A 13,431-nucleotide genomic window follows, 5' to 3' on the forward strand; every position below is an offset into this window, starting at 1 on the left:
TGTCCTCACTATATATAGTGGAATGTGTGTGTGTGTGTGTGTGTGTGTGTGTGTGTGTGTGTGTGTGTGTGTGTGTGTGTGTGTGTGTGTGTGTGTGTGTGTGTGTGTGTGTATCTGTGAGTTTAATATTTGACTAGAGTATTATTTAGCTCCATTAACCACCCAATTTTGTTGTGATGGACTTGTATAATATGATATATTACATGATTCATAGACTTCATGGATAATGACTATGCAATGTGATGTGCCTATTTTTCACTATAAATCACAGTAATCTACTGATGCTATGAAACAACAACTGTGTCAAAGTGATGAATTTATCTTTATTTTAAAAGCTCCCTGAAAATCAGAACAACATCATTGTTCGATGCTATGGCGCACATGTTCAATTCAATTCAATTCAGTTTGTTTATATAGCGCCAAATTCACAACACATGTCATCTCAAGGCACTTTACAGTTCAACCAGATCATACAGTCAAATTGATACAAAGTTTTCTATCTAAGGAAAACCAGTTGATTGCATTGACTCATTGACTCAAATACAATCCCCCACACTAAGCATGCTTGTAGCGACAGTGGAGAGGAAAAACTCCCTTTTAACAGGAAGAAACCTCCAGCAGAACCAGGCTCAGTGTGAGCGGCCATCTGCCGAGGCCGACTGGGGTTCAAGGAGACAGAAGCAGAGATACAAAAAGCAGCTGTAAAAGGCGGCCCCGTCCAGGAAACACACAGCCAGGCAGACGAGCTCCAAGGCAGCTCCCATGCCAGAGGACGAAGAGAGCACATCCACTCAGTCACGGTCAGAGAAACAGGACCACACTGGAAAACAGGCCGATCTCCAACATCTATTAACAAGGGTGTTGATAGAAGCAGCACAGCTGATGTTTTTTTCCAGGATGACGTCACAGCCAAACAGGAACAGACGAGGCAAAGCTACTCTGAGGAAAAGCAGAGATAGCAGAAGGTTAGAGATTGAACTAACAGATTCTGCAGAATAGGAGAACAGAGAGAGAATGAAGCAGAATGATGAAATGGGGGTCCCTATGTCCTCCAAAAGTCTAAGCCTATAGCAGCATAACTATAGAGATAGCTCAGGATAACCTGAGCCACCCTAACTATAAGCTTTATCAAAAATGAAAGTTTTAAGCCTAGCCTTAAAAGTAGACAGGGTGTCTGCCTCATGGACTAAAACTGGTAGTTGGTTCCACAGGAGAGGAGCCTGATAACTAAAAGATCTGCCTCCCATTCTACTTTTAGAAATTCTAGGAACCACTAGTAAACCTGCAGATTGAGAGCGAAGTGCTCTGTTAGGAACATAAGGAACAATCAGATCTCTGATATAAGATGGAGCTTGGCCATTTAAGGCTTTATATGTGAGAAGGAGGATTTTAAATTCTATTCTTGATTTAACAGGAAGCCAATGAAGAGAAGCCAGGATAGGAGAGATATGATCTCTCTTTTTCATTTTCATTAGAACTCTGGCTGCAGCATTTTGGATCAGCTGAAGGCTTTTAACTACAGTTTGTGGACTTCCTGATAGTAAAGAATTACAATAGTCCAGCCTTGAAGTAACAAATGCATGGACTAGTTTCTCAGCATCACCCCTGGACAGGATATTTCTAATTTTTGCAATGTTCCTCAGATGAAAGAAGGAAATTCTAGAAACCTCTTTGATATGGGATTTAAATGACAGGTCCTGATCAAAAATAACACCAAGATTTTTTACTTTATTATCTGAAATCAGTTTAATCCCATCCAAATGAAGTGACTGGCTAATCAGTTTCTTTTTCAGAGACTCTGGTCCAAAGACTATAACTTCTGTTTTGTCTGCATTCAGAAGCAGAAAATTAAGAGTCATACAGGTTTTTATGTCTTCAAGACATGCCTGTAATCTATGTAATGGGTTAGCTTCATCTGGATTTATTGACAGATATAGCTGGGTATCATCAGCATAACAGTGGAAATTAATCCCATGCTGTCTAATAATTCTACCAATTGGGAGCATGTATAAAGTAAAGAGAATTGGTCCTAGCACTGATCCCTGTGGTACTCCACAGGTAACCTTTGAGCGTGTTGAAGATCTATCATTAACATGAACAAACTGAATTCGATCAGATAGATAAGATTTAAACCAGTCTAGTGCTGTTCCTTTAATTCCAACAAAATATTCAAGTCTTTCTAAAAGAATATTATGGTCAACTGTATCAAATGCAGCACTAAGATCCAACAGGACGAGCACAGATACAAGTCCATTATCTGAGGCCATGAGAATATCATTAGTGACTTTCACCAGAGCTGTTTCAGTGCTATGATGAGCTCTAAAGCCAGACTGAAACTCTTCAAAAAGTTCATTATGGTGGAAGTGATCGCAAACTTGTTTGGCAACTACTTTCTCAAGAATTTTGGATAAGAAAGGAAGATTGGATATAGGTCTATAATTGACCAAGTCGTCTGGGTCAAGAGACGGTTTCTTAAGCAGAGGTTTAATTACAGCAATCTTAAAAGCTTTAGGTACATATCCCTGTAACAGAGATAGATTAATCACATCTAAAATGGAGGAGGAGATCAAAGGGAATACCTCCTTAAATAACCTGGTTGGAACTGGATCTAACATACAAGTTGAAGGCTTAGATGAAGACAATAATTTTGCTAATTCAGAGAGTTCAACTGGATCAAAGCAGTCTAAACCCGGTTCAGATTCCATGACTACCTCAGGTACAATCGCGGATAGAGGAGTGCTTATGATCTTATTTTTAATAAGATCAATCTTATTTATAAAGAATCCCATAAAATCATTGCTGCTAAGAGCAGGTGGAATGGACGGTTCAACAGAGCTATGGCTCTGGGTGAGTTTGGCAACTGTATTAAAAAGAAATCTAGGATTATTCTTATTCTCCTCTATTAATGAGGAGAAGTATGCTGCTCTTGCTTTACAAAGGGTCCTCTTATACAGCAGTAAACCATTTTTCCAGACTAGGAAGGACTCTCGCAGGCCTGTGGAGCGATATTTTCTCTCCAGTTTCCTAGCATTTTGCTTCAAAGTACGCAGCTCTGCATTAAACCAAGGAGCAAGCTTTCTATTTTTAACGGTTTTCATTTTCAAAGGAGCTGCGTTGTCTAAGGCAATACGCAGAGAACTAGCAACCCCCTCAACAAAATCATCAACCTGTGAAGGGGAATAAGCTAAGCTTTTGCACTCTGCAGCACTGCTCAGTGACACAGAGCAGAGAGAAAGTGAAGCAGATTCTTTAAAATTTATAACTGCACTATCTGATAAAGATCTACTAAAATTGAACCTTCTTTTGGGGGAGGAGAACTCTGTTAAAGTAATCCTGAAGGTTATTAGAAAGTGGTCAGAGAGGACAGGGTTGTGAGGAAATACTGTTATTTCTTCACATTCTATGCCGTATGTCAGCACAAGATCCAAAGTATGAAGATGAGAATGCGTGGGACTATTCACATTTTGAACAAAGCCAATAGTGTCTAAGATAGCATTAAAGGCTGCTCTTAAGCTATCGCCTTCAATGTCAGCATGGATGTTAAAATCTCCCACTATGATGACCCTGTCAGTATTTAATACCAAATCAGAAAGGAACTCTGAAAACTCATCTAAAAATTCAGAGTAAGGACCTGGTGGACGATACAAAGTTACAAAAAGAAGAGGTTTTCTTGCCTTGAAATTTGGATCAGGGAAATTAAGCGTTAAATGTTCAAAAGAGTTGTAGGAATTAATTGTTTTGGGAGTAATCAGTAAGTCAGACTCGAAGATTGTTGCTACTCCTCCTCCTCGCCCAGAACTTCTGGGGATGTGAAAATTTAAATAGCTTGAAGGAGTTGCCTCATTTATGCTCACATAATCCTCTTGCTGCAGCCAGGTTTCTGTAAGGCAAAACAAGTCAATGTGATTATCACAAATCAAGTCATTAACTAGTAGACTTTTAGAGGAAAGCGATCTTATGTTAAACAGACCGCATTTAATTGTTTTAACTTTTTCCCCAATTGGAGTTATTTTGATTTTAATTAGATTATCATGATTTACTCCTTTGGGAATCTTTGCTAATTTATTAGATTTTGGTCGTGGGCAAGACACTGTCTGGATGGAGTAAAGAGTGGGTAACAGTAGAGAAGCTGCAGAGATGTGTGTTAAACTACAACTCTGCTTCCTGGTCTGCACCCTGGGTGGTCAGGGTTTTGGAGGACTAATAAATGTGGTCAGATTCCTAGAAAGAAGAGCTGCACCATCCAAAGTGGGATGGATGCCGTCTCTCCGAATCAGACCAGGCTTTCCCCAAAAGGATTGCCAATTATTAATGTAGCCCACGTTGTTTTCAGGACACCACCTAGACAACCAGCGATTGAATGACGACATGCGGCTAAACATGTCATCACTGGTCAGATCAGGGAGGGGACCAGAGAAAATTACGGAGTCCGAAATTTTTTTGGCAAACTTACACACCGAAGCAACACTAATTTTAGTGACCTCCGATCGGCGTAACCGGGTGTCATTACCACCAGCGTGAATAACAATCTTACTGTATTTAACCTTATCCTTAGCCAGTAGTTTCAGGTAGGATTTGATGTCGCCCGTTCTGGCCCCCGGCAAACATTTGACTATGGTCCCTGGTGTCTCTAATGCCACGTTTCTGACTATGGAGCTGCCAATCACCAGAGTGGGCTTCTCAGTGGGTGTGTCACTGAGTGGGGAAAACCGGTTAGAAACGTGAACGGGTTGGTGGTGACCAGTGGGCAGAGATCCACGACTACGCTTTCTGCGTACAGTTACCCAATCGCCTGGCTGCTCAGGCACTTTTGGAGGACAGCTACGTGGGGGGCCTACTTCAACAGCCTGAAGCCTGGATTCTAACTCTGACACCCACGCCTCCAAAGCTACAAAAATACTACACTTATTACACATCCCATTATCACTAAAGGAGGCAGAGGAATAACTGAACATCTGACACAGAGAGCAGGAGAGAGGAGAGGAAGAAGGAAGAGTTGGAAAAGAGTCAAGGGAGGGAGAGAGAGAAGCCATAGCAATGCTAAGCTAGCGCTAGCCTAGGCTAGCTACTTCTTGCTATCAGAAATAAAACCGTGTGAAACTGACAAGTGCTCAGTAGAAAAGTGCAGCAGAAGGTGCTATGTTTTAAAGTAGTCAGTTAGAGTTACTTAGATACAGAGATATCACAGAGAAAATAACTTAACTTCAGATGGAGATCCTCTGTTGTGTACATTCCAACCGGCCTGACTAGGGAGTACCAATATGGCGGCAGGTGACTTCACAGCACCCTGTACTACCAACGGCCTATCAGCAATCCAGTGAAAAGAGATTAGTGGATTGCTCTGATTGGCTATGAACTAACTATTGATTAAAATGTTCAAAACTGACGGCTAAAAATGTTGAAATTAAGACTAAAGCAGCAGATAATTAATTGATTAATCAAAACTAACCAGAGAGAGTCATTCTAAACTAAATGTTTTCATTTATACATATTTATTATTTTACTACATTTTTAATCAGTAGACCCGTTCCAGTGCTAGTGCAGTGTATTTTTGCACTATAGAACTATATTTTAGGTTTTTTCTATACAGACATCTTAGATCAGATGATAGATTTCATTTTTTCATATCATTCATGTTGTTTTCCAGCTGTGTCGGCTGTCCCTCTTATCTTCCTGTCATTCATGTCCCTCTGTGCTGTGTGTTGGTCAGATCCGCTGCTCCAGACCTACATAAACTGAATGAGGACGGGGAGCTCTGGCTGGTTAATCAGGGCTTAAAGGAAACCATCAGGTGTAACTGGGGCTCAAGCACATGGTGTCTTCAGAGCATGATGTGTTTGGTTTTAGTCCGGGATGGAACGAGTGCTCTCTTTATCTTCTCTCTGTGTTTCATTCTGCTTTCACATCAGAACCTCGTTTCTACTGGAGGTTAAAGAGTTTTCATTCTGTTACTAATCCTCACTGTAATCTGTAATCTGGACCTTTTTATGCTAGGGGTATACCTCCAATAATCAGGAAAGCAGATTTAATATATTATACTCATGTACAGAGTATTTAATTAAATTAAATTCAGTTTATTTATATAGCCCCAATTCACAACACATGTCATCTCAAGGCACTTTACAGTTCACCAGATAATCCAGTCAGATTGATTCCAAGTTTTCTATCTAAGAAAAACCAGTTGATTGCATCGACTCATTGACTCAAATACAATCCCTCACACTAAGAACAGTGGAGAGGAAAAACTCCCTTTTAATAGGAAGAAACCTCCAGCAGAACCAGATTCAGTGTGAGCGGCCATCTGCTGAGGCCGACTGTGGTTCAAGGAGACAGAAGCAGAGATACAGACGTAACTGTAAAAGGCGACCCTGTCTAGGAAACACACAGCCAGGCAGACAAGCTCTGAGCCAGCTCCCATGTCAGAGGATGAAGAGAGCACATCCAGTTAATCAAAGTAAGAGAAACAGGACTACACTGAAAAACAGGTTCATGTTCAACATCTATAAACAAAGCAGCACAGCTGATATTTCTCTCCAGGATGGAGTCACAGCCAATCAGGAACAGACCAGATGAAGCTACTATGAGAAAAAGCAGAGCAAAGTGTTAGAGGTTGAACAGATTCTGCAGAGTGGGAGAATAGAGATAGAATGGAAAAGTCTGGCTCCTTAAGAGTGTTAAACTCTAAGCTCTATTAATTAGCTTAGGCTCTGTTTGCATTAATTAGTTCATCAAACATCCTTTAAAAGGAATTCTCAAGTCTACATTCATCCCTGTTGTTGGTATACCTCTTTCTACCACTTTTTCTTCCACTCAACTTTCTTTAACAAGCTTGGCCTCAGAAGTATTTGAATAATCACTTTATCTTAATGATACTTTGTGGTTTCGCTTCCTTTTAAGGACGCTGTCCTTTTGACAAATCCAATCTTTTCACCTATATGTGAATGTTTCACAGCGTTTTGAGTGATCCACTTTCACATATGGAATAAAGCCTCTGCAGTCTGAACGCTACATTTTATCCAACTTTTACATCATAATCCGGACTCCTACTCTGCAGCAGCAGAGTTTATTAATGAGAACAAAGGCACAAGCATCCATTATTAGGTATTTCTTTTGTTTAAAAAAAAAAGCCTCATTAAACAGATCTAGTGACAGTCAGATCAATTATTAGTTCTGTAAACAATGTGCTGCAATGTAAGGCATGCAGGTCGCTTTGATGTCCTGAACCAATAACTCAGGATTCATATTTAATTGGTAAGATGAAAAAACAACCCAAAAAGATCAAATACTAGAAAAAAAATGGAGCCAAGCATAAAGACCTGCAGCTTTAGCGTAGCCTAAGATTAGAGAACCAGGAAGGCTTTGCAGATGTTTTAAGTGAATTAACTCAAATTTGGAAGATTCATTTCAGATCATTTTACTTTTCCACAATATTTTAATTTTCTCAGGCGCATTTTGCTATAATCAATCAAATATTTAAATGTTATACTTTTTTTTTTATTTCTAAAATCCATGTTTCACTTCCTTAAATAAGTGACAAAATATATTTCCCTTTTTTCCCATATTTAACATATTCTAGTTAAGATGGTTTTAAAGAAAACCACAAGTCTTCTTGGTTTCTAACATTTATTTTCTTTTTTATTATTAACTGTGTGAATAATTCTTCATTGAACAGATGCACTAAATACTAATTCAGCTGTGATGCTGTAGAGATGTCCTGCTGTTTGATTTGTCCTGAATAAGTGCAAATAAATGTCCTCCTATCGTGCAAATTAGCTGTAGGCATGCTAGAGATGCAGGCTGGGAGTGGGGCTCAGAAAAAGCTCACAAGCTAAGAGTTCTTTTTTTTTTTTTTTTTTTTAGAGTAAAATAGAATAGAAAATCCCTTTATTGTCCCATAAACAGGAAATTGTGGTGTTAGATAGGGTTAGATAACGTATCACATTACTTTAATCACGATACGATATTTTTCCCAGCTATCAAAATTAAATCTGTACATATAAAAGAGCAAGTGCTGTAAATGTTAATCAGGTAATATTGATCATTTAATTATTTTGGTATCCATGTTGTTTGGGGTTTGAATCAGCCACGTCTTTCAGTGTGACTGGCCCAACTATAGATATGGCGCTGTGCCGCACAGCAAAGGGCGCCAGAGCACTCACTATCTGCCAGAGTGGTGGTGCAGAGGTACCCAATTTTCCCTCAGTTTTAGGTGAAAATCTTTTGTTTTTTAAAAATAAATTCTAGAAACTGAAAGATCAATATTATATCAGGCAGCCAAAATCATGATATATTGCCAAAAATATTTTTTCCCACACCTCTAGTGTTACAGCAGCAAAAAGATTATAGCAAAAGTGGTCACACAATATGGACCTTAGAAAAATGTATGAAAATAATATTGTACTTTACAGTTTTTTTTACAATATAAATGCTCTGTATCTGGATAATAGAAAATCAATAATCAGCATGAATATAACAATTTAGTGAGGTTATTGGGAACAGTGGTGGCTATAAAGTCTTCCAGCTGCTGGGAGGAAGGATCTGTGATAACGCTCCCTGGTGCATTTATGGTACATTTTACTAGATTTTCTTCTTTGGTTTCTGTTGATTTTAGATACAAATGCAGCTGTTGCATGCTAGACTATTTGCTGAATTAAAAACTCTGATCTCTGTCAGATTTTTCTACCTTTTTTTTTACCTGAATGCCTCCAAAGGACTAAATTTAAAAGCCTCCTCAGGACCATTGAACTGTCCGAGTCTCTTTACAGCATGCCGCTGCCAGCCTGCATCACCTCCTTCGAATCAAACTCTCTTTGTGTGTCTGAGATCATTTTCTTTCTCCTTCCTCCTCTACAGGTTACTGGAGCAGCAGCTTCAGACCCAGCGGCGAACGTACGACAGCGAGGTGGAGTCGCTGCGCGGCGAGCTGCAGAACGTGAAAGAGGAGAACAACCGGCAGCAGCAGCTGCTGGCCCAAAACCTCCAGCTGCCTCCGGAGGCCCGAATCGAAGCCAGCCTGCAGCATGAGATCACCCGGCTCACCAACGAGAACCTGGTACGCTCCCAAGCATCATCATGAGCAGATAAGCAGTCAGACGTGTTTAATTGAAGCACTTTACCAGCTGGGGCGCGTTATTCTCTTCCAGCTGTAATGGTGACTTTAAAACTTTAATAATGGGACGGTGTGATTTTACCCACATTAACCGTCTTTTACTATAGCGTATCGTGACTTTTATTCTGGGCCACACATAAAGAAGCTAAACGACAGCACAGGTTCACTGTGTGGATGTTGTCACCTGACAGGAAATCATGGCCGACGACCCTACCGCATCCAGAGAGGCTCGAGTCATCATTTTACGACGGATGGTTGTATGTAGAGTCTGTGTGTGCTTGCATGCGTGCCAGAGAGCGCATTAATCCAGATAGACGTAATCTGAGCAACAGCTCCACCTTGGCTTTAACTCTGCACACTCTTCTTTGTAACAGCTAGAGTCCCACAGCCTTTCCTCCTCTGAAGCAATAATCAGCACCGCAGCTCTAACTCTGACCCACTTGCCTTTGTTTTTGGTCTCTCTCTCTTTCTTGTTTACCACTTAAGGGTGACGTTATTGTGATTCCCTTCAAGTCAGGCCTCACTCTTCTCTCCTCTTCTTCTCTCGCTGTGTTTTAGGATCTGATGGAGCAGCTGGAGAAGCAGGATCGAACCATTCGCAAACTCAAGAAGCAGCTGAAGGTTTATTCCAAGAGGATCGGAGAGATGGGCGGTACGGGACCTTTGGACTGTGATAGGCGATCGGTGGAATTGGTTTTTGTTTTGTTTTTTTAAATGGTGACTGTTCTCAGCCCAAAAAATTGGTTCAAATCCATAAACAGCATTAATCTGTGAAATTAATCACTGTAAAATATGCTTTCACTCATTTCAAACAAGACCAGAATAATCAACTATTTTTCTCACCTTATTTACGTACCTTAACGCAGAGATTATGTTAGTCATTTCCTACCCAAGAAACTTCTCCCAGGTCAGCTACAGCTTCCCCCAATGTGAAAAATCAATTTCTTTTCACTTAGAAAATCTGGCACAAGATAACAAAAATAGAACCTGAGAAAGGAGCGACTTTTAGGTTTTGTTCCTCACACTTCACTGATGCATTTTTTTTTTCATCATATCATCTTCTACAGTGGAGCATTAATGCTACTTCCTGCTGATGTGTTCACTGACCAGGAAGAAAAACAGTCCTTTTAGTTCATATAAATGAGATTTAGCTAAATGTGTTGTGAAATGTGTTTCCCAGCGGGTCAAACGGAAGGACAGACGTCTCCGGGACAGATGGTGGAGGAGCCCATCCATCCTGTTAACATTCCCCGCAGGGAGAAGGACTTCCAGGGAATGTTGGAGTACAAGAAGGAGGATGAAATGAAGCTGGTTAAGAACCTAATTCTGGGTATGAAAGGAGATTTTTTTTTTTGTTTAAGGCAGATTGTACATCTCTGAGTTTCCCTGGATTCTGCCTCCACTCCCCACACTTCCTGAGCTAATATGACTTATGATATAGGAGCAAGTTCATTATGAAAGGTAGCATCTCTAAAAATGTTTTGTCTTCCCAGAACTGAAACCTCGCGGCGTGGCTGTAAATCTGATCCCAGGTCTGCCAGCCTACATCCTGTTCATGTGTCTGAGACACGCAGACTACGTCAACGATGACCAGAAAGTTCGCACTCTGCTCACGTCAACCATTAACAGCATCAAGAAGATCCTCAAGGTTAGTTTATTGAATTCAGGTCCAACAGAGAAGAATGAGGGGGCGTGACATAGATTTATGAGAATAGAATGGTTTGTTAGTAGGAGCAGATTGATACGGTTCTTTCTTCTCTCAGAAACGTGGAGATGACTTTGAGACGGTCTCGTTCTGGTTGGCCAACACCTGCCGCTTCCTGCACTGTCTGAAACAATACAGCGGAGAGCAGGTGACAGCAGCACACCTGTGCACAAAAACACGACAACACTGATGCTTTCAAAGACGCTTCGTTCTCTCAGGCACATCCAAACTATGGCCTCGTCTACTTTCTCTTTAGGTGGTAAAATAAGAAGGAACTATCGCTTCTTATAAGAGTCTCAAACTGATAACGAAGAAGCTGAAGATAATAAAAAAACGATTTATTATCCATGTTTGAGACAATTTATAATGAGCTCCCCGTCTTCCAGAATGGAAAGCATGCATGCCATCACCCTAATCTTGGGCTCCCATGGATGGAGAAATAAATGCATTTACAATGTATTTTCAACTTATAAAAAAATACAATTTCCAAATTTCAGAGGTTCTTAACTTTTGGTTTTGTTACATTTAATGAAAAATGAAAGAGTGAACTGCAACTAGTGGGCAGATAGATTTATGGCAGCTAGAAGTAAGAACTTAAGTCCCAGAATGTTGGATAAGAGGTCATACAAGGCCAATGGAGCTCTGATTAGTGCAGAGGAAAATGAAGACCACATCACACTTTTAATACGATTTTTAGCTAAATCACTCAGCAAACCCTCCCTCCATTCCCTTTCAGATTCAAAGTCAGAACTCTGGCTGGTAAACCTGCCATGAACAACAAAATGAGTATTTATCCTAGCCTGATAAACCAGACTAAATGTGAGATTAAATGTGTAATTTAGTCTGGCCCCGATGAATGAGACATCAGAAGATTGTTGACACAACTGACTTACCGTATTTTCACGACTATAAGGCGCACTTAAACGTCTTTTTTTTCCTCAAAATGTGCGGTGCGCCCTATGGTGCGGTGCGCCCTATGTGTGTTGTAACTGCGACTTTTGAGACCACCTCATTGAGGAGATGATGAAAGAGTGGCTGAATGTAAGGAGACCAGGTGTTTTTTTTCCACCCCTCACCATCGCTGTTAATATGTAACTCCATGCGTGCCCATCTCACAGCTGATGTGAAAAACATGGGGAAACAAATTAACGCTGCTCGACATCGGTGTGAACCGGACGCATCAGGTGCAGCAGAAGCAGCGAGTTTACATGCAAAGTCAATGGTTGACGCGCATATAGGTGCAGCAAAAGGTCCCGCAGCGCATTTTGGTGCAGCACGTCGGGAGCGTTTAAGCATCTGAAGCGCCGCGCTTCTGCTGCTCGAGATGGAAAAATTGAAGTTTTGCTGCTGGACGCGCCGCATCAACCAATCAGAGAAGCTGATCTGGGAGCTGCCAGCGAGACAGACAGCGCTCTGATGACATATGATATTAACGCAAATGGAAAAGGCTGGATGGATGCGTGGCTGAGGCAGGTGTATGTGAGAAGACTAGGTGGTTTTTTCCACGCATCACCATCGCTGCGTGCCCATCTCACAGCCGATGTGAAAAAAAGGTGAATCAAATGAACGCTGTGCTCGCCGTTATCCCGGGGGTCTGACAAAGGAGCTTCAACCGCTCGACATCGGTGTGAAGCAGCCGTTCGAAGTAAGGCTGCGAGCGGCGTGGGAGCGGTGGATGACCGACGGAGACCACAGTTTCAGGATAAGAAGGCAGCGCCGGGCAGATTACGCCACAGTTTGCGGATGGATTGTAGATGCTTGGACTAAAGTGTCTGCTGGCTCTGTTGTTCAAGCTTTCGCAAAAGCCGGCATTATTTCTGAGGAGCTGCGCTGCACGGAAAGTGACTGACAGCGAAGAAGGGGAAACTGGCATGTCTGATTTAGCGCAGCTGTTTTATTCAGAAACAGAGGATGATGACTTTGATGGGTTTGATTAATACTTTGTAATAAATACATGAATAAAGCACAATCATACTCAGTTTTGCTCCCGCTCTATTTTTCTCCCTGAAAACTTAATTCAACAGCAGCCCCGGCGCGTCTCCTCCTCTTCATCGCGGTGGCTGGCAGGTGTTTTTTCATCTAAATAATCTAAATCTTGCAGCTATATTTGCTGTGATCAGTGGGAATAAAGTAGTTTTAATATGTTTTTAAGTGAGAAAGTCCACCTGAAAACTTCATAATTGCAGTCAGTTCATCCAGATTATCTATTTCTGTCGGAGGCGCTCAGACCCCCACATACCAGCGGTGCGCTGACAGCAGAAATCTCTTCATCAGCAGCCTCACCGCGGCGGCTGGCAGGTGTTTTTCATCTAAATAATTTTAGCTGCAGGCACCAGGATACCGGCAATAAAAGCGAACATATTCCGTCAGCAGGTTTCAGGATTTTAAGTTAATTTAGGAGTGATCACAGCGCTGTGTCATCTGCGATGTCTCTGTCTCACGGCCAGCTGCCAGGTTTGATTAATACTTTGTAATAAATACATGAATAAAGCACAATCATACTCAGTTTTGCCCCCGCTGTATTTTTAAGTACGCAGTAGAGGTATTTAAAGGTAGTAGAGGACTTGTACCTGTATATAAAAAACGCGCCCTATAGTCCGGTGCGCCTTATGTGTGT

At 41.2% G+C, this 13,431-nt stretch overlaps 1 protein-coding gene across 8 annotated transcripts in view; it reads left to right on the forward strand.

Annotated features, from left to right (window-relative positions):
• The window catches only part of myo5aa (myosin VAa), an 88,054-nt gene that overhangs the window by 71,371 nt on the left and 3,252 nt on the right, over positions 1-13,431 (forward strand). For 5 of the 8 annotated variants that reach the window (XM_038267722.1, XM_038267719.1, XM_038267724.1 and 2 more), the window contains 6 exons: positions 8,854-9,052; positions 9,301-9,366; positions 9,668-9,761; positions 10,290-10,439; positions 10,603-10,757; positions 10,873-10,962. In XM_038267722.1, coding sequence (XP_038123650.1) covers positions 8,854-9,052; positions 9,301-9,366; positions 9,668-9,761; positions 10,290-10,439; positions 10,603-10,757; positions 10,873-10,962 — 754 coding nt within the window. Of the gene's footprint in view, positions 1-5,710; positions 5,792-8,853; positions 9,053-9,300; positions 9,367-9,667; positions 9,762-10,289; positions 10,440-10,602; positions 10,758-10,872; positions 10,963-13,431 lie in introns of all 8 variants that reach the window. The other 3 variants (XM_038267725.1, XM_038267727.1, XM_038267726.1) reach the window with 2 other exon arrangements.

Source organism: Cyprinodon tularosa, unplaced genomic scaffold, assembly GCF_016077235.1.
Source record: "Cyprinodon tularosa strain WSP-4 unplaced genomic scaffold, ASM1607723v1 ctg682, whole genome shotgun sequence".
Lineage (NCBI taxonomy): Eukaryota > Metazoa > Chordata > Actinopteri > Cyprinodontiformes > Cyprinodontidae > Cyprinodon > Cyprinodon tularosa.